This window comes from Rhinichthys klamathensis, unplaced genomic scaffold, assembly GCF_029890125.1.
Source record: "Rhinichthys klamathensis goyatoka isolate OS25496 unplaced genomic scaffold, OSU_Roscu_1.1 h1tg000096l_1, whole genome shotgun sequence".
Lineage (NCBI taxonomy): Eukaryota > Metazoa > Chordata > Actinopteri > Cypriniformes > Leuciscidae > Rhinichthys > Rhinichthys klamathensis.
In genome coordinates this window covers 270,401-297,087 of record NW_026606635.1, presented here as the reverse complement: position 1 = coordinate 297,087, position 26,687 = coordinate 270,401, and the positions used below count along the sequence as shown (strand labels likewise).

At 40.1% G+C, this 26,687-nt stretch overlaps 1 protein-coding gene across 3 annotated transcripts in view; it reads right to left on the bottom strand.

Moving 5' to 3' along the window:
* Nucleotides 1-2,055: 2,055 nt before the first annotated feature.
* LOC130086518 (NACHT, LRR and PYD domains-containing protein 3-like) overlaps nucleotides 2,056-26,687 on the bottom strand; it is a 55,620-nt gene continuing 30,988 nt past the window's right edge. For 2 of the 3 annotated variants that reach the window (XM_056252586.1, XM_056252585.1), the window contains exons 6-8: nucleotides 13,007-13,060; nucleotides 8,218-8,337; nucleotides 2,056-2,287 (exon numbers count right to left, since the gene is read on the bottom strand). In XM_056252586.1, the coding sequence (XP_056108561.1) occupies nucleotides 2,101-2,287; nucleotides 8,218-8,337; nucleotides 13,007-13,060 (361 nt within the window). In that variant the 3' untranslated portion in view covers nucleotides 2,056-2,100. The remainder of the gene's footprint in view (nucleotides 2,288-8,217; nucleotides 8,338-13,006; nucleotides 13,061-26,687) is intronic. The other variant, XM_056252587.1, reaches the window with a different exon arrangement.

Here is a 26,687-nt window from a genome sequence, read left to right as displayed (position 1 = left end):
TATGAAAAGGCAGTTTTACATTTATTTATTTTATGAGAGTGCATAAACAATCTATTGTTTCATATTTTCATTTTTTGATTGAAAAACAAATGCAAAGACATTTATAAATGTTTAATTGTGGCCTAAGTGTCTAAATACTTTCAGTGGCCACTGTATATGAACATTATCTAAATCTTTACATTTCACCTGAATCGAAACAATGTAATGCATCATCAACTACTGTATGAACATTCACAAATAACCATCATAGCGCTTGAATGAATGTGCTTGTAGACTTTCTGGTGAAACACAAAAGCAGAAGATATTCTGTACAACTGGCTAATGGATGATTTAATGATTATCAGCACAAGCTCTTCTCAGGGCCCTGTAAAGCTCTTTCATAAACTATCCTCGGAAATCATCAAATATGAGAAGAAGCAGAGAAAACAAAAAGATTAAAGAAGCATTTCAGCAGATTACGTCTTCCTGTTCCTCAGAAACATTTAAACATTGTAAGAGTAAATAATCATGACTGTATTACAACCAAAACAACAAGAACAAACTATATAAACTGATTGTGTTGAATGTGTGTGAATGTCAGAGACACTGTAGAAGAACAGCATCAGTCCAGAAACACTCCTACTCTGCCAGTCAATCTGTAATCAGAAGAGATAAACTCCAAGATATTTTGTTGAATCCAAATATACAGTGTCTCCTTCCTTTCTTGCTGATTCCTTTATGTCACTGATATTCATTGACTGACTCCATTCAGCCTCCCAGTAACAGTGTCCAGACAAACTCTCTCCACACAGAACCCGAGGATAACACATCAAATCTCTCTGGATGATCAGGATACGGCTGGTCCTCACGTGTGTCATGTTTCTGTTCTCCTCAGACAGGATGAGACGAGTGACTGCTGTGTTTCCCAGTGAGAGATTACTAGTGTCTGAAGACAAGAAGAGAGAACAAAACAACATTAACCACAGATACATGTGTGTGTGCAAACATACCTGTGTCATATTCCATGATTTACACTATAAAAACACACATTTACTTACTGAGGACATTAATTAGAATAAAGCCATTAAATATGTTTATTTATTAATATATAAACACATAACATATTCAAATTAAATGACCCATCATACCACTGATCAGCTCTACCAAACTTGGATGTCTTTTCCAGTAATAAACAAACACTGTTAAGTTGTTTTGATTGATACTGTGAAGCAGCTTTGATACAATCTGTATTGTGAAAAGCGCTATATAAATATATTTGACTTGACTTGACTTGACTTAACAGATTTCTGTGTTTTGTAGATAAAGCTAATTAAGCAATATCACATGAGAAACAGTGAAAAAACAGCAAGGATCACACAACACAACACAACAGTCAAAGATGCCTGTCTAATGCTTGTTTATAAGAAATAGTGAAGACAGATGAAAGAACCGTGTGTAAAAGAGCTCAAACGTGTGTTAGCTTGTCAAAATGATCCCTTGATGGTAAAGACAATGAAGATGCAGAAGAAGATCCAGTGTCAAAACAAGGAAGTACCTCAATTGTATGGGAGTATTTTAGTTTTAAAAACTCAATCGGAAATGCCATGTTAAACCTGTACAGTAGATCATGTGTAGCCTCTCAAAGAGGAAATATGATAAACCTGTCAGTCCAAGCACAACATGGTTATATTATTACCAAACCAGCACCAAAGAAGCAATCCACTGATTGTGAGCCAAATAAAACCTACCCTTTCTTAAAGGGACAGTTTACACAAAAATTAAAACTCTGTCATCATTTACTCACTCTCATGTTGTTCCAAACCTGTATGGATTTATTCTGCCGAACACAAAAGATGATATTTTGAAGTTTTGGTGACCAGAAAAGAGTGTCTTCTTTTGTGCTCGGCAGAATAAAGGTAGTCATACAGGTTTGGATGACGTGAGGGAGAGTAAATAATGACAGATTTTAAATGTTTGCCTGAACTATCTTTTTCAGAAGGCCTACTCCTTGAGATTGATATTGTAACAAAGTAAATCAGTAAATCTTTTCCCCCACGCAGCTCCACTTGTATATGGTAAGACTGAAATACACATACATATATTCACAGGATGAGATTAATCTTATTGCTCAACATACAGTTCATTCAGTGCACAGTTTGGATCCTTCAGTAGATCAGAGAGCCTCTTGAGTCCTGATCCTCCCAGGCGATTGTTGCTCAGATCCAGCTCTCTCAGGTGTGAGGGGTTTGAACTCAGAGCTGAAGCCAGATAACCACAGCCTTCTCCTGTCACCTTACAGCGCCGTAATCTACAGACACACACAGAAACAATGAAGATATCTGAGACTGTGACATCAGAACTCACAACAAAAGCTTGTTAAAACTTTTGAATAATTACACATCCATTTAATATATACTGATGAGATCTCTCTCATTTCATAAACTATAAGTTCTGCTGAAAGGAGAATATGGTTCTGATCAGATCTATACAGCCATCTAGCAGATACTGAGGCAGAGATGTTCACAAGTCTGGACCAGCACGACAACCGTCTGGATTGAGCCGAGTAGGGGTCATCTCTAGGGTCTTCAAGTGGGCACCTTCCGTCCTCAGTGTTTCGTCGACTAGCCCACGACACCTCAAGAGGGCTCGACAGTGACTCTGGCGTCCCAGAGTCACCCCCCTCCGTCCCCCACTCAACTCAGCCCAGCTTACTGACCTCTACATCCCTCCTGCTGCTGAGACCTAACCACAATCTCACAATCTCTCCGCAACCCAACCATACGCGCCAACCCGTTTGACTAAGGCTGTCGAGCCCCACTGGTGCGTTAAAGCAGTTTCAGTGGCAACGGTTCCGTATGGCATACCACCTACCGCAAAACACAATGTCTGCCCAACCACGCAATATACACAGGAACGTAATGACTGTAAATACTATACAACCTATACAAATAAACCAACAGACTCTTCAAGTTTTCAAGAATTCTACGAAACCGTAGCGTGGCGGCCTGTACACAGCCAGCTAGAATCTTTCCGTCTCAACCACAGCCAGTTGCTGCTCCTTTCTGCTGCTTCAGATAAGTTCTTTACTGTGCGACGCAACTCTTGGCCACTGAATCCGACGTCTCTGAGGAACCGGGTTGTAGAGTGTGCCACAAAACCTCGACAACCCACTTCCACTGGATAAACCTGGACTCTCCATCCTCGCTGTTCTGCTTCAGTGGCCAGATGAGCATACTGCAGTTTCTTCCTCTCATATGCCTCATCTACCGCATCCTCCCATGGCACTGTTAACTCTATCAGTTGAACAATGCGTGCTGATCCAGACCACAAAACAATATCTGGTCGTAGGTTAGTGGTGGCAATCTCAGATGGAAAAATAAGCTGTTGATCAAGATCAGCCAGCATCTTCCAGTCCCTAGCAGCTTCCAGTTGTCCTGGGCGAGAATTGGTGTTAACACCTTTTCTTGGTGGTAGCTCGCCTGGGCGGAGGAATATTGTCATCTGCGTGTAATGTTTTGCTAGAACAGGCGCAACTTATTGGTCATACTACGCTTGCCTTCCAATGCTAAAGCCAAACATCGGAGTACTTGGTCATGGCGCCAAGTAAACCGACCTTGGCTGAGAGCCACCTTACATCCTGTCAAAATGTGCTTTAATGTGGCAGGTGATGAACACAAAGGACAAGAGGGATCCTCTCCTACCCAGAGGTTTAGGTTCTGTGGTGATGGGAGAACATCATATGTTGACCTAATAAGGAAACTGATCCTACTCTCTTCCATTGACCAAAGGTCTTGCCAGCCCATCTTGCGTTGTTCCACACTCTCCCATCTCATCCACTCTCCCTACTTGGCCTGGAAAATGGCCTTTATACACCTCATCCTCTCCTCCTGCTTTCACACCTCGTTGACTACCAGCTTCCTCCTTTGAGCTGGGCCTGCCTTGTGCCATTTAGGAGGAGCTAAACTGAGCCCAAAACCCCCTCTTCCATGCTGTACCTGTCCCACGATATCCCCAATTTGAAGGTCAGCCTTTGCCACTACTACAGATTTCTTTGCTGACCACTTTCTACCAGTTTTTAACACCGGGGCAATCTCTAAGTGGACACAAGATGGCGCCAGTCAAAGTTTAAAAAATCTCTCTTTAGGGACTTCCTTGTCACAGGTAGTTGCAGGCAGGCAGGCGAAGACGAAGATCAAATTCCAAATACAAGGTTTAATTGTAATTAAACGCAACACAGACGAACAGGTAGCAACTCACACCAGATACAACGTAGAACTGACAAGGACTGACTGAACAGAAGGAGCTTAAGTACAAACACTGATGACTTAAACCCGAGGTGTCCCGTCGTGGTTTGAAAAATCACCCTTTAGGGACGTCCTCATTTGTAAATCTGGTATAAAAATAAAGTAATTGAAGGTTTTGGAAAAACGCAAAAAGGTTTGTGTGATGGGTAGATTTAGGGGTCAGGTTAGTCTGTGTGTGTGTGTGTGTGTGTGTGTGTGTGTGTGTGTGTGTGTGTGTGTGTGTGTGTGTGTGTGTGTGTGTGTGTGTGTGTGTGTGTGTGTGTGTGTGTGTGTGTGTGTGTGTGTGTGTGTGTGTGTGTGTGTGTGTGAAGGAGAGTCAGTGAGTGTGAGAGTGTGAGTGAGAGTTAGAGTGAGAGTGAGTGTGTTTATTTTAAATTGTAATAATATTTCACAATATTACTGTTTTTTTAATCAAATAAATGCAGGCTTGGTGAGCAGAAGAGGCTTCTTTTAAAAACATAAAAAATCGTACTGATCCCAAACTTTTGATCAGCAGTGTGTGTATATAAATATATATTAGGGCTGTCAGTTAAACGCGTGATTAACGGCATTAACGCAAACCCATTTTAACGGCGTTAATTTTTTTATCGCGCGATTAACGGCCTTTTTGGCCTAGCAAACACAAAGCAAGCCGATCCACTTTTCCATGTTGATAAGAGCAAATCAAAATCAGAAATCAAGAGACATTTAGAATAGATAAAAATGTGCGATTAATTGCGATTAATCGCGAGTTAACTATGATATTAATGCGATTAATCGAGATTAAATATTTTAATCGCTTGACAGCACTAATATATATATATATATATATATATTAGGGGTGTAACCAGTGCTTTACGTGGCCCAAAAGAGGTGGCGGTACTCTATTATTATTTATTTATTTTTTTATTTTTTGCTGACTCCCCTCCTCCCCTGAGGTAACAAAAACTATATTGAAGGGGGTTTATATAAACAGCAGTCAACAGACGACCTTATAAAAAATAATAAATCCTTTTATTAGTTTGTGGATTTGCTTTAGCTAGAAAGAGCTACTGAACATACCGTATTTTCCGCACTATAAGGCGCACTTAAAAGCCTTTCATTTTCTCAAAAAACGACAGTGCGCCTTATAATGCGGAGCGCCTTATATATGGATGGGGAACACACGTTCACCAAGCCGGGGAGACAGCGCCGGGCGACTTACGCCACTATCTGCCAATGGATCGTGGATGCCTGGGCTGATATATCAGTCTCAACTGTGATCCGAGCTTTCAAGAAGGCAGGAATAATCTCTTTATTCAGCCAGCTCACATACCTGTATTTACTTCCTGTTTTCGGCCGAAGTCCACAGTAGTTGATTATCGAGTTCGCGCGCGCGCGATCAAACCTCCTCCGTGTGTTCAACATCGGATTCGGATGAACTGTCCATTTGAGCTGTTATTCTCAGAACACCACACAGCACCGTCATCGGCTGACAGCTGACAGTCTGAGTCTCCACTGTTGCTTAGTTACCAATGATCGCGTGCGCGCACTCGACAATCGCCTACTGTGGACTTCGACCGAAAACGGGAAGAAAATACGGGTATGTGAGCTGGCTGAATAAACATAATTTTTATTCATATCTTTCACATTTACTGCCGTCAGATTCACCGTGTTCACTCACATGGCTGTGCACTTGTAATGACACATTAAGGTTGTTAAGAGGCTAAAAGCAGGTTTAAAACTTTTCCCGTTTAAGTCAACAGGGTGCAAATTTTAAAAAGAGGATAAGACGGTGTAGGCAACACCGGTTTTTGTCATTGTTATCTGTACTGACAGCACTCCAAATTTACAAAAAAGTGAGCTCAATGTTAAAATTGACCGGAGTTTTCCTTTAACGTTTGAACAACGTTACCATGGGAGTGAACGGAGTTGTCAGAAAGCTTAATAAAGTTTGACTTTATCTGACTGTTTTGTTGACATTTGTTGACATCTAGTGGATGCATAACGCAAACCCAGTCAAACGTTTGACTGCAGTATCTTATGCGCCTTATAATCCGGTGCGCCCTATATATGAAAAATGTTCTAAAATAGGTCATTCATTGAAGGTGCGCCTTATAATGCGGTGCGCCGTATAGTGCGGAAAATACGGGTAAATAAAATGTGCAAAATGGTATTGAAAAAATACCCTTAGAAAGAGCTACAGTAGAAAGAGCTACTGAACATAAATAAAATGTACAAAATGTGGATATGAATCCAACTGGAAAAACTTGTGAAAAGATATATTTTGATTAGTCAAATAGCAAATAGCATATAGTGAAGCTCTATAGCCATCTAGTGATTTTTATTTTATTTTAAAACTGCATTTTCCAAAAAATGGCCAAAAATCTTACATTAAACCATGTAAAATTATCCATGTTATCTCCATGAATGAAAGTTAGAAATCTGGGTCTTTTATAAAGTGAATTTGACATAAAATGCTGTTTTTTTTGTTGTAAAAAGCCTATTTAAATAAATATTAATTTATAGAAATTTAAAAGATATCATAAATCCTCCCAAAACTGCACAGATGTTGAGTAAAAACATTAATAAACAGAGTAAAATTACATTTAAAAAAAAAAAAAAACTTTTATTCTGAGCTTCGGTGCCGGAAGTACATTTCCCATTCATTTCTCCCATTGACGTTTTGGAAAAACCGTATCTAAAGATTTTTAGAGCATGTCTGAGGATAACCAGCTACGGCTGCACTTATAAGCAAACAACATATCATTTCGAGTGAAAAAACGGAGAGAAAATCCAAATAAAATCAAAGGTACAAGACTGTGTACATATTTTCATTTCCGAGCGAAGGAACTACTCATCCCATAAACCACCGCGCCTCACTGAAGTCGACTGAAGCCACAACCGCAAAAGAGCCTTTTGAGCGACTTCCAAATCTGACGACGGCCACGCGAACTTCTTCCTCCAGTGAATTTTATATGGTGAATGTGCAGGGAAACACCTTTTCTGATTTAATGAAGCTTATATGCAAAACACATTGAGCATCTGGCTCGCTCATAGGCTGTACTGCGCCAACTGCACATCCAATGGCGCGGGCGCCTCTGACGTGCGACCAATGAGCTAGCCCTACGTCATTACACGATCTTCAGTCTTCACGGACCTTCGCGGGGTTTAACCAGACAGGTACACGGCACGCACTGTGATGCTCTATTTGTATTTTAACCGAGCAGCTAGCACTGACAGCGGAAAAAGCGACGCATGCGCTTTTCACTTGTAAAACTCAAGGGTGTATGGGTAATGTAGTCTCTGCTCTCGGTGGGACGAATTAGGAGGCGTGCATTGTGAAGGGAGCTCTGAAAAGCTGCAGCGCAGCCAAAGGATTAAAACAGATGTGCAAATGAGCGTACCAGTACGCTAAAAGCACGTTCTGGGCGCACGGAGAGGTGGCGGTACGCTCAAGAGCTATATTTGGAAGTGGCGGTACTGAGTACCGGTGCGTACCGGCCCACTTAAAGCACTGGGTGTAACGGTACACAAAACTGACGGTTCGGTACAGCGGTGGGACAGTTTAAAGGGACAGTTTACACAAAAATTAAAACTCTGTCATCATTTACTCACTATCATGTCATTCCAAACCTGTATGGATTTCTTCTGCCGAACACAAAAGATGATATTTTGAAATTTTGGTTACCACTGACTGAAAAGAGTGTCTTATTTTGTGTTCGGCAGAATAAAGGTAGTCATAAAGGTTTGGATGACGTGAGGGAGAGTAAATAATGACAGATTTTAAATGTTTGCGTGAACTTTCTTTTTCAGAAGGCCTACTCCTTGAGATTGATATTGTAACAAAGTAAATCAGTAAATCTTTTCCTCCACGCAGCTTCGACATTTCACTCCACTTACACTTGCATTTGGTAAGACTGAAATACACATACATATACTCACAGGATGAGATTAATCTTATTGCTCAACATACCTGAGTTTATTCAGTGCACAGTTTGGATCCTTCAGTAGATAAGAGAGCATCTTGGCTCCTGAGTCTCCCAGGTGATTGAGGCTCAGATCCAGCTCTCTCAGGTGTGAGGGGTTTAACCCCCTGGGGTCGGCTATCGCGCCGGCGCGATAGGCAGACTTTTTTTCTTATCAGTGCAAAAGAGACTCAAAATACTCTGTTGATTTTAATCTTACATGTAAGTGTTATACATCAGTCGATCCTGTTTAGTGTATATTATTTTTCTGTATACTCACAATAAAAACAAAGTGTTGTGCTTTTTGTCAAATGAAGAAAAATAAACATGATGCGAGTTTTGCCTTCTCTCTGTCAGTGCAGTCCATTCTGAAACGCGTCCGAAAAATGAACTCTAACTCTGCAAATACTTGTCATACAGGCACGAGAGATTTTTCTTTATGAAGCTTGAATTCTCTTCTTTTCAATGAAGTAATTTATATAAAAAACAAATATTCTCAGTTTATGTAATCTGTATGAAAAGAGAGTGCTGTCAGTATTTTTTTCCCCAGCTCATTACACTTCATTACGCGTTAATCTGACACGCCCACGGAGAACGCGCGCTATTCAAACGCAAATGTTGAGGAAAGCCATGACAATGCCCACATCAGCCGTTCCACCGCGGAGGTAAAATGTGGGGTGTATTTGCTACCTTTTACCGCTAAGAGGCGCTACAATCATAGACTCTGAAAAGTGTTCGTTTATTCTCTCTAATGCGTAATCTGCTGCTCATTCAGAGCGATTGAAAGCTGGTAGCAGATGAATTCAACAAGTGAAACGTAGTTAAAATAATTCATAATCACAATACTGAAATTAGGCTGAAATACTGAAATGAAATTGAATAAATAATGAAAACATAAAACATTGCAATAAAAACATTTAGGCTACATCAATGAAGCTTTACAAGAGCATAAGACTTTAACTCTAACAGCGTACAAACGGTGGCTCAGTGATCAACGCAACAACACAAGCTTCAGGGAGTTTCAATCGACCCGAGATCGAATCTCAATGTGGCATACATGTTGTTAACCGATGTTGGCCAACAGCGTTTATATTTTACCTTCTTGATGCTTAAATAGCTAACTGTTTATAACTGTTTACTTATTTAAAGTCAAGAGTTTTGTTTAATTATCATTACAACATAAATTTGCTACATTCCAGTAGAACCGCAGCCGCTGCACAAAGGACACAAACTGATGAAGGAAGATTGTCAGCCGAGTGCATTAGTCTGCTCGTCTTTAGTCTGCTAAATTATTGTGTAATGTAAAAGAACACTAAAATTACTTAAGTTTGAAACCAAGTTCGAACATTTCAAGGTTTAAATAAAGTGTTTTTTTTTTATTTAAAACAGGGTTGCATCGGGTTTAGAGTTTATTTCTTTTGCGATGCAAAATAAGAAACACTAGGCTAATATTATTCTTGCGACATTTTAAATTTGTATTGCCAAATAAATGACATTAAACAATTAAAACAGTAGGCCTACAAAACGAAAATTGTCCAAAGCAACATAATTAAATTAAAACATGCGTTTTTCTTTGCCTCTCTCGCGCTGAATCTCTTTTTAACAAGTTTATTTAGTCTCCCTCGCTCTCCATATGAAAGAGGAACATTAACACCTAGGCCTATTGTCCTGCGCGCTCGATAGGCTACAGCACTGAACTGTCCCTCCAACCCCCCACAGGCTATCGGAGTCTGAGGCTGATTTAACACAAAGAGAAGTCGTAATTCACACTTAAATCGCTATTCTAGACAGTGTTGATAATGAAGGAATTAAATGATTTAAGTTACATGTAGCCTAGTGAAATTTCTGTCATAAAAGTTTATTACTAAATATTTCATTATTTCAATAATTGATGAAATAAAACTGGTTTGGGCCAGCTTTTTCCAAGCAAAACTAAATATAATCTGAAAAAACGCATGTTTGTTGTCATGAACAAAATGTTCAACTTAATATTAAATTCTACAGGGATCTTTGGATCCTTTCAACCAGGCATGCAATTTGTGAATTAAGTTTTTATTATTTTTTTTATTATTCAAATAAATATCGAACCACGGTGCTTCGTGGTAATGCTGCTAAATTAAATAACATGTAGGCCTATAGAATAATTATGAACTTAAATGAAACAATATCGCAACATTTCGACAAATACATTATTTGATCTGTTTTTACATTTTAATTCAGGGCGATTTAGCCTGCTACATTTCATTAGAGCGAGATTTTCACCCTTGTCATTTTCTCATTGGGAAGCGCTTACAGGCTACATGTTTGAGTAGATCCTCTGTACCTCTCGTTTTCATATGGATTACATAATCAGATAACATTTATTAGCCTGAATATTTAGACATTTAAAGGCATTAGACAGAGCCGATTTCTTATAGTGACTGAGCTGAAGTGGCTTTCGGTTCATTTTTGTGACGCGCAGTTCCCGGAGACAGAGACGACAGATAAACTTTTGTCGTTAGCAAAAGTTCGAATAAAACCCGATTTTAGAAAAATGCATAGGGCCACTCGGCGTGGTCTGCCAAAACACTTAATTATAAACTTCAATATTTCATTCAAAATAATCTCAAAACGCTTTGTGAAATTTTGAAAAGCCGTGCATGCATTAAGGCCACTTGAACTAATGGACAACTGAAACGCTGGTTTTGATTTTATTGTTTATCGTTGTTTAAACGTGCTTGTTCTGTTGCATATCTCTATTTTATATTTGATATGGTCTATTGGTGAAGTAGCCTATAGCATTGATTAGCTGTGGAGGGAGGGGTGTGGGGATTCAAATAATTCAGCAGAAGCAGGGATGTTTAGACCAGAAGGAAATCCCCGTCCCCCTGGCAAATCACACTTTACTTAAAACCATGTTTTTAAAAACTCTAGGTTGTAGGGAATCAAAAAAATAATAATAATAGGCCTAATAAAAAAAATATATATATATATTGGCTATATATATAAAATTACTTTTTTTACAGAACTGCTTTTGAAATTACGATTGGCCTCATACGATTGGTACAGATGCAAAGTCGTTCTGTTGGATACTATTGTTCCTTAGTGTAAAATGGAAATGCATGGTAATTTTATTTTATAAATATAAGCAAAAAACTGTATGGTGTAACAGAGTTTTAGAGCTACACAAATCTCTCTGCATTAATAAATATAAAATTTGCAGTAGACCATGTTTGTTCGGGATTTGAACCCGTGTCATCTTGATGATCGAACCGTCAGTTCTACCGCTCGGCTATGAATTTTCTCACTGAGAAATGCCCAAACGTTTGTTTGTCATGAGCGAGAAAACGTTTTGTCGTTAGCCTGTGAGTGTAGGCCTACTTTAGCCTACATGAATAAAAGTAGACCTTTTACAGTTTTAAAAGATGATATCTTATCTGTATGACCAACAATTACGCAGTAAGTTCTTTTAGCTGTTATGAGAAAAATAAATTCAAATGAACGCGCCGCCGCGTTTGTCAAACTCTAATTCAACATGCCAGAATAAAGCCAGATTTTAGAATAATGCATAGCCACTCGGCGTGGTGTGCCAAAATACCCTAATTATAAACTTCAATATTTCATTCAAAACCATCTCAAAACGCTTTGTGACATTTTAAAAAGCCGTGAATGTATTAAGGCCACTGGAACCAGGATCGTAACTGCAACGCGCTGCATGTCTCAATACAGGAGCAGAAGCGCTGGTTCAGATTGTATTGTTTGTTGTTTAAACGTGCATGTTGCATATTTAAAAATATTTGTTTAAAAATAAATGTTTGTTGTAGGCTTATTTGCAAATTACCATAACTTGTAGAATTTCATCCTTACTGTTAATTGACATTAGCCCCACTTACGTTTTGATAAATGTCCCTTTGCGCCACCTGGCGGTCATTTCGCGAACGACTTTGAAATGCGACTGGTTTATTTTTATTGTATTGGTCTACTTTAAAAAATAATACTTTATAAGACATTTATGGAAAAAGACTATTTTCTTTTCAAGATTCTGTAGAATGGCCCATATAGCATTTGACTAGAATTTGTTTCCAGGTATGACTAAAAATGTGCTTTTGGCTTTCATTTATATTTTGATTGTTTGTATATATATATATATATATATATATATATATATATATATATATATATATGTGTGTGTGTGTGTGTGTGTGTGTGTATATATATATATATATATATATTTAGGCTATATATATACAAGAAAGAATGCAATGACAATATATATATATATTTTCCTTGCATTATTTCTTGTGTGACACCCCTGAATGAAAGGCTCATTATTATGCAGGGTCACTGTCTGAGAACCACTTAATATTCATGATAGGGGTTGGGCCGTTCCGCCCATCTGCATATTGCCTTGGCAAACAAAAAAAATGTTTTTCACAATTTAAAACAATCTATTGGTTTATGTGAATGATTAGGAAGGATGATTTTCAGATCATTTTGAAGCCAGAACTCGAAGCATCAACATCCATTTGTCAAAAGTCTTGTGGACACATATTTAGTATTTGTTTTGTGGTCTTATTTCAGCAGCTTTCATTTTAATTTTTTTCAATAACCACGCATAAACAATATTCTCTTAAAAATACAAACAATGTACATACAAGTTGCTCACAGATTATGGTAGCCCTGTTTGTGCTATATAGAGTGAATTTACACCTTTGCCATTAACATGTTTATAAATAACTGAAAAAAGCACAAATGTAAGGGCATCACAGAACATCCAAATGGCCCCAAAAACACCTCAGACCCCAGAGGGTTAAACACAGAGCTGAAGCCAGATAACCACAGCCTTCTCCTGTCACATCACAGCGCCATAATCTACAAACACACACAGAAACAATGAAGATATCTGAGACTGTGAGAAAGAGAGAGACAGAGTGTGTGTATCCGAATTTGACAAATAATCAATTTTCTTGTCCCTAATAGTCAACATAATGCAGGGGAAACTGTCAAATGAACTGCAGCAGTGCTAAACTTGCATCATAAAACGTCTCGGGTTATGACTATAACCCTTGTTCCCTGAGAAGGGAACGAGACACTGCGTCGAGAATCGACACTTTGGGGACGCTCCCTAAGCGTGCGCCTCTGAAGTATGAATGAAACTAATCCAATCCTGATTGGTGTTGCGTCGTGACGTAACATGTGACGGCATACCCGGAAGTATAAAAGTGACGCTGTCACAACACACACTAGCCTCGCGATGAAGCAAGACGCTCTAAGGCCTCAAGGGGCATGGCAGAACGACGCAGTGTCTCGTTCCCTTCTCAGGGAACAAGGGTTATATTCATAACCCAAAACGTTCCCTTTCGAGGGAACTCTACACTGCGTCGAGAATCGACACTTTGGGGAACGAATGCCCACTAGGCCACGCACGGAATAGGCCTGTCCCGGAGTGAAACTGTTTAGGCACTCAGCAAGGACTGAGCACGTGTGCGCCAGGCGTACTAGGAAGGTGGAGACTGTAAAACCTAATAAAAGTATGTGAAGTAGCCCAACCGGCTGCCTCACAGATCTCCTGTAGAGGTACTCCCGAAATAAGGGCCCTAGAGGAAGCCATGCCTCTAGTTGAATGAGCCCTCACGGCTAAAGGTGAAGGCAAGTCGCGCACCTTGTAAGCCTCAGTAATAGCCTGAACAATCCAATTACTAATAGTTTGCTTGGATGCCGGGAGCCCCTTCTTAGGTGACCCAAAACATACTAATAATTGGTCCGACCTTCTCCAAGAAGAGGACCTCTCAAGGTACACGCTCAACGCTGACGGGGCAGAGCAAATGAAGCTTCTCTTCTTCTGCCAACACATGAGGTGGAGGATGGAATGCCTGAAGGACTGTAGATCGAGTCGTATTAGTTGGAACTTTAGGCACGTAGCCCGGACTCGGGTGCAAAAAGGCCTTCACTCTGCCAGGGGCAAACTCCAAGCAAGCTGGTGTCACTGCCAGGGCTTGGAGATCTCCCACCCTCTTAAGTGAGGTAATAGCCAAGAGAAATACCACTTTTAGCATTAAGTCCTTAGGCGAAGCCGACTGCAAAGGTTCGAAGGGGGCCAGGGATAACCCTTCAAGAACTATTGCCAGGTCCCAGGCAGGAACCCTGGACCTGGTTGCCGGTCTCATCCTCCGAGTATCACGGAGCAAACGAATGACCAACTGGTGCCTCCCCAGAGGCCCATCACTTAAAGGTGAGTGGAAAGCCGCAATGGCAGCCACGTATACCTTAAGCGTGGAAGGGGAGAGACCCGCAGAGAAACGATCTTGAAGAAATTCCAGAACTGAAGCCACCGGGCAGTTGACTGGATCTAACTCATGTTCTCTACACCAAGTGACAAACACATTCCACTTGAGGCCATATAATCTCCTAGTAGATGGGGCCCTAGAGCTAAGTATGGTTTCAACCACCCCGGCTGATAGACAAGCATTTAGGTATTGAACCCCCTCAGAGGGCAGACCCACAGCTTCCACAGCTCCGGGCGAGGGTGGAAGATTGTGCCCTCCGCCTGAGACAACAGATCCCTCCTCAGAGGAATCTGCCATGGCGGAGCTATCAGGAGTGATATTATGTCTGAAAACCATACTCGGGTCGGCCACATTGGGGCAACCAGAAGTAGACTGATGCCCTCTTGACGGACCCTCTCCAGGACTCCCGGGAGCAGAGCAATCGGGGGAAATGCGTACAGGCGAAGCCTCGGCCAGGCCTGTACCATGGCATCCAACCCCAGTTCCCCATCCAACTCTCTCGAGACGCAAATAGATCCACTTCCATTGGTCCAAAACCTCTCCCATATCAACTTCACCACTACCTGGATGAAGTCTCCATTCCCCGGGCCTCAGTCCCTGCCTTGACAGGATGTCTGCTCCCTGATTTCTGAACCCTCGGAATATACATTGCTATGATAGACAGTATTTCCCCCTGGGACCAAAGAATAATCTGATGCGCCAGTCTGCACAGAGGGCGCGATCTGAGTCCCCCTTGTCGGTTCAGATAGGCTATCACTGACGTATTGTCAGATCGTACTAAGACATGGTAACCTTTGATGTCTGGGAGGCAGCTCCTCAAAGCCCTGAACACAGCCATCATCTCTAGACAGTTTATGTGCCAAGAATGATGATGGTCCTGCCACACACCCCTGGCAAAGCGGCCGTCCATGACCGCGCCCCAACCAGTGAGGGAGGCGACTGTCGAAACGGTTTTCCGGCGACATGACGCTCCCAGCACTGGCCCTTGGGATAGGAACCATGGTTTCTTCCAAATTACCAGAGAACGAAGGCATCTGCGCGTAACTCTGATTATACGGAACAGATTCCCCTTGAGGTAAAAAACCTTTGGCTCTCAGCCACCACTGAAGGGGGCCTCATGTGTAGAAGGCCCAAATGTATAATGTTGGATGCCGCTATCATGAGGCCCAGCAGTCTTTGAAACTGCTTTACAGTGATGGCCTGGCCTAGCTTTATCCCGGACACCATGGCCAGGATGGATTCGATACGAGCGGGAGACATACGTGCCCGCATTGTAACCGAATTCCATTTCATGCCCAGAAGAGCAGGCTTCTGAGCTGGGTCCAACACATTTTTCTTAGTGTTGAGTCTCAACCCCCGATTCTAATTCTGGCCAAGGACGACATCTCAATGCCGAACTGCCATTCCTCGAGACTGGGCCAATAAGAGCCAGTCGTCGAAGTAATTCAGTATACGGATGCCCTGAAGCCTCAGTCGAGCCAGAGTCGCATCCATATACCTACACATGAACATGCGGCGAGAGAGTGCTAGGCAGAACGGAAGAACCCGATCTAAGAGAACCAGCCTCTCGAGACTGGCCTCTGGTGGTTTTTGAGCACCCTTCTCGACTGCCTGAAGCGGAAGACCGGCAGGCTGTAGTCGATACGGTTTCCGTGACCATTACTGATGCTTGTTTTTTTATTTTTTGAGGAAAAACGAAGCAGAGTGCATTCGCTGGAAAATGATGCGGCCAGAAGCGTCATAGACGGCGGGCAATACACATCGTTTCCGGGCCCCGCTGCAAGAACAACATCGGTTGCCCTGCAACTGAGTGGACAGCCCCAACTTTTAGATCTACCATGCCAAACCAGTCCTCGGATCTGATTTGGTTTCCGATAATAGAAATTGTAAGCATTTTGAACCTGGATCTCCTCAAAGAACAAGTCAATAGCCTTAGATCTAAAATTGGCCTCAGTCCACCATCCTCCTTTGGAACTAAAAAGTACCGGCTGTAAAACCTGGACTTCCTGTCTGGTAGGGGAACACTCTCCATGGCCCCTTAACTTCAGTAGAGTCTGTACCTCTTGTTCCATAACCCGAGCCTGTTCTGGAACCACTGCGGTCGGTACGACCCCAACAAACTTGGGAGGTCGGTAACCGAACTGCAGTCTGTACCCATATTTAAAAATATTCAGGACCCATATAGATGATTGGAAGGCGTTGCCATTCTACAAAATCTACTAAGGGAACCAGCCCCTTGAGACCGGCCTCGGGTGTTTCTCGAGCACTATTCTCGACTTCCTGAAGCAGATGACCGGCAGGAAAATGTCTAGAAAAATTTTGTGACCATAGTCGGTGCCTGGTTGCAAGCTCTTGGGGTGAACGCCACGGTGTGCGTTCGCTGGAAATCGATGTAGCCCGAAACGTTCAAAACGGCGGGACAACACACCCATATATATATATATATATATATATATATATATATATATATATATTTTATATATATATATATTTTATAAACCTGTCGACGATTGAAGTTACAGCGTCGGAGAACAGGCCAGAAGGTGATAGCGGAGCGTTCAGCAGAAAATATTTGTCTTTCCCTTTTTTTATCCCAGACAAATTTAGCCACTGATGTCTCTTCAAAGCCATCATAACTGCTACAATAAGCTATGGTACGTTTAGTGCCATGGTACGCCTGCAAAATCGTCTTAGAGTACAGGAACGTACCAGCCTGACCAACCGCCATATAAGCCCAGCCAACCAGTGCAGAGGTGTCCCTGCACGATTGTTGGGCAGCGCCGGGACTTTAAGCGAAGATGCCACATCAGGAGAAAGATAGCTCACTAAAGCTTCCTCCATTTACAGCTTCTTGCCATAACCCGCCTCTCTCACACCCACCACATTCAAATAATCATTTAATGAATGTGATGAGATATGAAAAAGAGTGGGGTTTTTCCCAGGAGAGTTTCTATCTCTTTATGAAGATTTGGGGAAAAACACAGTTAGCCCGGCGCTGAGGTTGTGAATAGTACTACAGGAATCTCTCGTCTAGCTCTTTTTGCTTTGACAAGGATCATCCTGCTTATTTTGTGGCCAGCTAACATATATATATATACATATATTTATGAGTGGACTCCACAGTATGCATCACAACCTCCACAAGCTCTAGATAAGCAGAAACATGAGCCGGCGAGTGTGACTCATGTTGCTCGTTCCCAACGCTGAGCATAATCTACTTCCTCAGAAACAGATAGCTCGAGCAACATGCACTTGTCACGGGCAGAAGAAACCGCATCTCAGCAGATGATGAACGAAAAAATGCCTCAGCAGTCTCGTTTCTCATCCGCGAGATCCTTCTGCGATCCTCGCAATCCAAGCCACCGCGCCGCCTCAACGGACGCGGGAGCCGAATCGCGGGGATCGCGAGCCTGGCCATCATCAGAAAATAATATAGCCGAGCGGGAGGGCAGCACTCTATTAGGAAGTGCTTCACAGTGTTCACAGGCAGCCCTCTCGAGAGCTGCCTGTGTGTGCTGTGCTCCTATAACTGTACACACACAACTGATGCGTGTCCCCGCCCGTGAGATATACATGTACATGAGTACACACACTAGTGTAATGTTCACTCGCCATATGTAGAGCTTTGTCATAGACAAACAACACCAAATAAGACAGACAGTTTCACAGAGAGCGCTTGCTGAAGAGCGAAAGCTAGTGTGTGTTGTGACAGCGTCACTTTTATACTTCCAGGTATGCCGTCACATGTTACGTCACGACGCAACACCAATCAGGATTGGATTAGTTTCATTAATACTTCAGAGGCGCACGCTTAGGGAGCGTCCCCAAAGTGTCGATTCTTGACGCAGTGTAGAGTTCCCTCGAAAGGGAACTACAACACTCGAACTATAAATGTATGAATTAAACTCACTGAGACTGTCGACAGTTTATTTTCCAAGCATCATTTTATTATATCCATGTTTGTGGTTAGTTACAGTCAAATCATATAAAACAGTGATATCGCCCTCTAACTCTTCTGTCTTGCCTGCACTCGAGACGGTGACGGTAGCTGAGCTCTACTGAAAGGCTTCTTTCCTTTTGGTTGTCGCTCGCGAAAATCGCTTCTCATTTGCATAAAGTTTAAATTTCTCAACTGTGATGTAGATTACCTAGATAGTATACTTTTTTTTAAAATGAGACTCTATAAATCGAGGGGATGGGGGGCCTACAAAATCTCTCAGCCCCGGGGCCTGACATTAGGTCTAGGCGGCTCTGTCTGCTAAACAGTACAAAATAATCAGAGCACCATTTACTTGCCTCAAAAAAATGTTGGTATTATTATTATTAATATTTATAATTATTTATTGCTACACTACAATATGTACTGAAAATTAACACTTTTAGCGTTGTCAGGCTATAAAACAACGGATCTGCGCGCTCTGGTTTATGGCTGCTATAAATTTGACCTGCCACAAAGTGACACTTTTTTCACAACTCCTGATGCTTAAAATCTTGTACCAGAACAATCAGAGAACAGTGTCAAAGCTTCAAAGAGTCATTATTTCTCCATTCCTCCTGCATCCAACTGCAAGTTCTGGCGTTTGGGAAAGACAACTGGTGCTTCCAATCCAACCTTTGTAAAGCAGTGCCGTCCTCACTTAATTTATTGTTGCTAAGTGTTGCTAGCACTTCTTGTTGTCTTGCTGTTAATTTTAAATAAACGTAGAGCTGTCTGCTCGTTTATTCAAGCTAAGTTGTTCTATAACAGACGAACATCGCTCTGCATACGTCATCTCCTTCATCGCTCTGATTGGTTTTAGGTCTATCCAATTGCGCCCAGAGGCATTTGAGCTACGTCCGTTGGTGACGCCCCTTTGGAAATGATTTGTCTATGACGCTTTGCCAGACCATAACTCAGTTACATCTGAGAATGGTCTGGTTTTAACCAGGCTAGTTATCTTGTCCATAAATAAATAAAAATAAATAAATAATTTTAATAGCACGGCCACTTAAAACCAGGGTCTTTCATGTGGATAGTAAAATGATCACAGAAAATCATATTGGGCGAGAATTAATGTAAACATAGATATCGGACACCAGTCCTGTCTAAAGTGAGTGTAAACAGTCGGGCCAAAAGATGAGTATGGAGAGGCTGCAGACCTGGAGCCGGTAGATATACGCCCCACGCAGTTTTACGACCCTGTTGTTCCTGATGCGTCCAGCAGGGGGAGGCTGTACAGCGACACGAATTGAGGTATGTTAAATCATCTTTTTTTAAATTAATTAATTATTTTTTTATTGCAAATGAAAGGATACAAACATTAACAGTGAGAAGAAGAAAAAAACAAGAAACAAACAAGGGGAGTATACGGACATCAAAAGAGATTGAATTAGGGTACACAAATCAATACAATATTACATTTTGTCAATATAAAAAAAATGGAAGGTTCTTTACAACAGACTCAAGGATATTATTTGTTTTAGAAACCTTTGAGTTTAAAGTTTTTGACATTTTCTTAAAGGAAGAAAAAAAGGGATTTTATATCAGAGGAGAATATTCTAAAATCAGGATTACATTGAATGGTTCTGTCTTTATGAAGATGAAACTTGCCCAGAAGACAAATTAATAATACCGTATAATCAAGATTAACATCGTTAGAATGAAAATCTGACAAAAATATTATAGATTCTGTCATTTGTATGTTAAATAATCTGCTAAAGTTATTGTTATTTAGCAATGATGCAACATTTATTATTTATAAACAATTAGCTCGATAGAGCTAGGGTAGGTAGATATCAATTAATTTATATATCAATGGATGGGTCTATAATATATTTCGAGAGACAACAAGTTCTTGACGGTCAGGTTTATGCAAGGGGGTAATCCATCAGCCGGAAGTTGAAGCCTCGCAGGAGCCGCCATTGTAGCAGAACTTCACCTGCTGTTAGCATTCCATTGACTCCTATTCATTTTGGCGTCACTTTGACAGCGAATAACTTTACATCTGAGGCGTCCAAAGACTTCATTTGTCCATTATTTATTTCTAAAGAAACACGACAATGTATAAAATGTTCCATTACTTTGTATCTTACGTTACGGCCCCGTAGAAGCCGTTTTAAAAAAAAAAATAGGCTAAAGATTGCATCATAACCACGGGACTTTCTGTCGCACAATAGAGACATTACCGTATAGACAGGAGGAGAAGCTCGCAGGCAATCTTTAACTGTCTATGAGGCAATCGGGGGGACTTGGAGGCACAAAGTCAAGGTAGAAGCCCATAAATAGAGAGTCTATAAAAGCAATGGGACCAAATATTTCAACAACGTTTTTGAGGAATTAGGTGATTCAGATTTGGCTTGGCACACCTACTAGAAGATTTTCAACTGCCAGACTGTCGTCAAGCTCAGTTTGAGCCTGCGCAGTCGCTCAGACATCAGACAGGAAGTGCAATAATCGGGCTTCAGTCTTCTCCGTTGAAATCAATGGGGTCGCTCTGTCCATTTCTTTTACTGTCTATGGGTTTATGTTCTATCTGGCTTAAATTTAGCTAACCACGTGTAGGTTTAGCTGCCCCTTGTCTTCTCTACTCACTTTAAAATTAATTTTCTTTTTAATTTTCTTTTTTTGCCTGTCTTTAGCTAGTGTGAGATGGCCTCTTCTGGTAAGACCCTGTTTACTCCTTGCATAAAACACTCTACATGGTTTCTGTAGCAACATTACAGTAGGTAATTGCAAATATGTGAACTTTTTTTTTTTTCAGTCTATGGTGTGAACACTCAAAAGACACATTTATAAGAGGCATATATGTATATATGTGCGTAAATCTCTCTCTCTAAGTAAAGAGTTGAAATGCACACTCAAATATTTTGATTATTTGCAACATCATACATGATAAAATCCACATTAAAAACTTTCCGCATATGGTTTGAATGTAGATTCTGGTTTGAGTTGTTTCTTATAAATGAGATGATCTAATTATCTAATTTATATCTTAATATAATTTTTTTCTTAAAATAGCTTACTGATCTGGACTAAAATGTAGGGTATGTGCACTTAATGTTGGTTTTATCATACTCTGTCTTTACCAAGTTCTCTTTAAACTAAACTTATAAACACCCATCTCTTTTTTTACGACTTACAGAGACATTCATGGACATGTAATTTTCAACTTTCTCTGCACAGTCCATCATCAGTAGCCAAAAGAAATCAAAGTAGCTTGACACTTTTTCCACTATTGTTCCACCAACAAGTGCCTGTGCCGTTGTACTTTGAAGATCTGGAGAAAACGGATGCAATCCACACTCACCTGACATCACTTCTGGGCAGCAGCACACACACACACACCCACAGTGACAAAATCAAATTCACCATGGATGTCCTTTTTAAAGTCCCTGTAAAGGCAATTCTAAAAAAAAATTCTAAACCCATTATAAATGTTAGAAATGTATTGCTAAAACATATTACAAAGACTGTGAACTTTGAAGTACTGAATTGTGGAGTTAGACCGTTAAAGGAGAACTCCGGCGCAAAATGAACCTTTGGTCTAATTACACATTGTTACCTAGTCAACCGTTATCTGAGATTTGTTTTCATGATTATCGAATGTAAATAGTTTTATCTCTTAAAACAGTTGAGCCTATAAAGCTAGTATAACGCTAGTATATTGGGCATGGAGTAATGACAAATAAAAATCGCTTGTTAATACCACTAACAAGGCTCAAAATAGCCCCACACTAGCACGGTAGCATAATGAGGGTCCCTATCTTCAAACCGAAGCATTGAGAACTTTGTCAGTGTCCAGACAGTTTAATAAGAAGATATTTAGTACATACAGTCAACTTCGCGAATACAGGCAGGAGCCATCTTTGAAAAACAGTCTCTACCAGTCGATCTACGAACTATTTTCTGGATTTTTTGGGCGGGGCTAAAACGGGGCTCGATGACGCACTGGAGCCCCTGAGCTCCTGGACACGCCCCTACTTGATGACGCAATGAGGCCACTGAGGCTGGCTCCTCCCCTAACAATAGAGCACATTCGCTTCAGTTTGGCGCTCAATCGCGAGTTATTGTACTATTAGTTACAGCCTACAGTTTGCTAGCTAGCTATGCCTTCGACACGGAAATGCGTAGGCTACTACCTGGATGCGATCATGTACAAAACAGATCGGTGTCTTTATTTTAAATTTCCTAAAAACGATCACATCAAGAAGAGGTGGATTAATTTTGTGAAGAGCCAACCTTGATGGAGAGCTGAGGATCACCGCCAACACCCGCCTCTGTAGCGATCATTTTACACGGATAGTTTTATAAACTTTAGTCAGAGACAACTGGGATTCACTGATAATCTGCTGTTACTTGTGAATGGGCCCGAACTGACTATCTCCCGCCTCGGCCTTCATCTCCCCGTCCCGAAAGCAGTATCAGCTAATATCACAATCGGCAGCTGTCCCGCGAGTGGGCGTGGTTTCAGCGCAGCCAGCGGACACGCCCCCAGCGTTTGAGAGCAGAGAATACTGCTCATTTTTTCAAGATTTTGATAGCTTATTTTATGTACTTGCCGACTTTTTTTATCATTCAATTTTGGCTGGGTGGCTAATAACAAATTGTTCTGTGGTGTGACAAACTCAGAACACATACTTAATTTTGACTTTACAGGGACTTTAACTTTTTTAATGTTTAATTTTTTTTTATCAGTGAGCGGGAGCCCTTTGACAGGAGGATAGAAAAATAGTTCAAACAGATACTGTATAAGGGGTGCAACCAGGGCCGTCGCTAGTGGGGTGAAAGGTGGTGACAATTATAGATAATTAATGACAATTATATATTACAAAATCCAGCAGTTATACTATATAGGCCCCTGTTGTATGAATAATTCTAATAGTTATATTAGTTGTATGTAGGGCTGGGCGATAAAACGATAACGATAATTATCGATAATTTCTCGATAAAACGATATCAAGAGTTCGATAAATGTTCGATAATGTTTATGCGGCAAAAGCGGAACGAAACTCATTTGAACCGCGCGCGCCTCACGGAGTGTTCATCCGCTCGGCTCAAAGTCCAAACGGCAGCGCGAGCTCACTAGAGCAGATGCATTGAACTCTAATCGTCTCGCTCACGAGATCCAGTGAGAAGGCTTGAATTCAGCAAAGAACACAAACGTCTCAGTGATTTAAACCAGTTTAAAGGCAGATGAAACAGCGCTGGCGAACAGGAGAAACACTGTGATACAGTCAGAATATAAATTGATACTGAATCCATTTACCATGGATTTACTGTAAGGTTAGCCTAGTAATATTAACTGCACCATGAAATGTGGGATATACATACTGAATTGTATTATATTATTAATGTAGACAATGTTTTAAATGACTAATGGAATATAATTACAGTATTTAATAATGTATTTAGGCTACTTTTTTTCATACAAATTACCATAGAAACCATAAAGTTACATTTTGCCATGATAGTGAGGTGCTATACAGGCAGTGCCTGGCTTTATCTGTGGTTATCATGATCTAAATGCATGATACTGGATAATCAATGGTTAATTTGAATAAAACTCAGAATATTACATTTTACCAAATAAAAATGTGGTTGTTACATTTTTTTAACAGATGTTACTGTTTTTGTTAATGAACATAAATTTAACATAGTAGTATTAGTACTGTTTCAAGACTTAACAATATCCCCCATTAGCACATGCAGAAACTAAGAATTATATCTTTCTATTCAGATATTTATTTTGTTAAGGAAAAATGACAAATGATGTTGTACCTCAGATTTGTGAAATGTTTACCTGTTTGGCAAGTGTTTGTCATGATATGTTCTGACAATAAAGAGTAGTTTAAAACCACAATTAACACTCTCTACAACTTTCACTTAGGGGCAAAAATCTGCCTTTAAACTTGAAAGAAATAAAGATTTGACATTTATCGTGATAATTATCGATATCGACTGATATAAAAAAATTATCGTGATAATTATCAATATCGAATGATATAAAAAAAAAAATCTTGATAATTATCGATATCGACTGATATAAAAAAAATTATCGTGATAATTATCGATATCGACTGATATAAAAAAAATATCGTGATAATTTTTTTTGCCCATATCGCCCAGCCCTAGTTGTATGCCTGAGATTTAAATGAAAACCACAAAATCATGCAATTTGGTTAAATATTTTTTCCAAATATCTGCTTCTCTTACCTCTCTAAAAATGGTTTAGTCCAATCTAAAGTATTTATTAATTATTCAGTCAGTGACAAACATCAGATGGACCCAATAAAATTGTTGTAAGTCCCATCCCAGCTCGTGAACAGAATCAATCGGAGTTGAGGCGGCCGCTGCCTGAAGTTAACGATGAGCTTGGTGGAAGAACAGGGACTAACTGACTGAAAAATGTTGGGGAAAAGAAAACATAAATCAGGAAACCAGAAACGCCATTAAGGACAAAAAAATGATCTCTGCTAATGCTGTAAATTATATCGGAGCCCTTGCACATCACTATATTAACCCTCTGGGGACCAAAAACGCACCCGTGCATTTTGGCAGATTTTTTTCACATAGCAGAAAAATAGACTTAAACTACTCCATCATTTCTAGTTAAGAAATATTAAAAAATAAACTGTTAAATGACTACTTTTTTATGTGCCCACCTACAATCGAAATAAAATATTGTGCTTTTGTAAAATAAAGAAAATAAACAGGGTGTGCGTTCTGCCTCTCCGTGTCCGTGAACTTTTTTTCTGGAGCACGTCTCTAAACTTAAACAAAACTCAGCGAATACTATTCACCCAGACATGAGCAATATATGTTTATGATCATTTCAAGTTTGTACTTTTAAATTATCTAATTTAAAACTAAAATAAATATTCTGTTTATGTAATCTATATAAAAAGAGAGAGATGTCAGCCGTTCTCATTATCGTTCTCGCATCTCATTATTTCGCTAATGTGACACGCCCACGGAGAGCGCGCGCTATTCAAACGCTAATGATCTGAAGCAACACATTGAGACGTGTAAACGCCCACATAAACTCTGTAAACACACTATATTTAGTCAGATTAATGTACTGTCGTCTTGCGCGGCTATGAGGAATAATCATGGGACATTTAGCTACCTCAGAACAAGTGCTGGTTTATTTTCACTTCGAGGAGCACGCTGAGCTGTAAGTGTTTTATTCTTGTGCTTTGTTCTAATCACAATATATAATAACGTTAGTGTCTGTAAACGCTAAAATAGCCTACTGTTTAAATTTGAATCATGTTTCTCTGTGTGTGCGTGTGTGTGTGTGTGTGTGTGTGTGTGTGTGTGTGTGTGTGTGTGTGTGTGTGTGTGTGTGTGTGTGTGTGTGTGTGTGTGTGTGTGACTAGTTTTGGATAGATTATAAAGTTTTAACTCTAAAATAGACATCAAATAAGCTTTTGTTAGCAGTTTCTGCTCATATGTTAAATATATAGTATGATTTGTCAATAAACTAATCAACTAAGATGTTATAGTGTTTTTTCCAATGCAAGCTATATCAAAATAATGAATCCTTAACTTTGAAATATGCATGATAAAATGTATTGGCCTACTAAGACATTTATGGAAAAAGACAATTTTCTTTTCAAGATGTTTCCAACTCTAACTTTGAACCAATTCTATAGAATGGCCCATATAACCTATTTGAACAGGATTTGTTTCCAGGTATGACTAAAAATGTGCTTTTGACTTTCATTTATATTTTGATTATATATGTATATATATATATGTATGTATGTGTGTGTGTGTGTATATATATTGTCCTTGCATTCTTTCTTGTGTGACACATCTGAATGAAAGGCTCATTACTATGCAGGGTCTTTGTCTTCTCAACCACCTAATTATTCACAATGGGGTTGGGCCGTTCACGCCCATTCGCATATTGCCTTGGATAACAAAAAATGTTTTTCACAATTTAAAAGAATCTATTGTGTTATGTGAATGATTAGATAGGATGATTTTCAGATCATTTTGAAGCAAAAACTCTAGGCCACAACTTCCATTAGTCAAATGTCTTGTGGACACATATTTAGTATGTGTTTTGTGGCTTTATTTCAGAAACTTTAATTTTTAGTTTTTTCAATAACCATGCATAAACAATATTCTCTCAAAAATACAAACATGTACATACATGTTGCTCACATATTATGGTAGCCCTGTTTGTGCTAAATAGAGTGTAATTTCACCTGTGCCATTACTATGT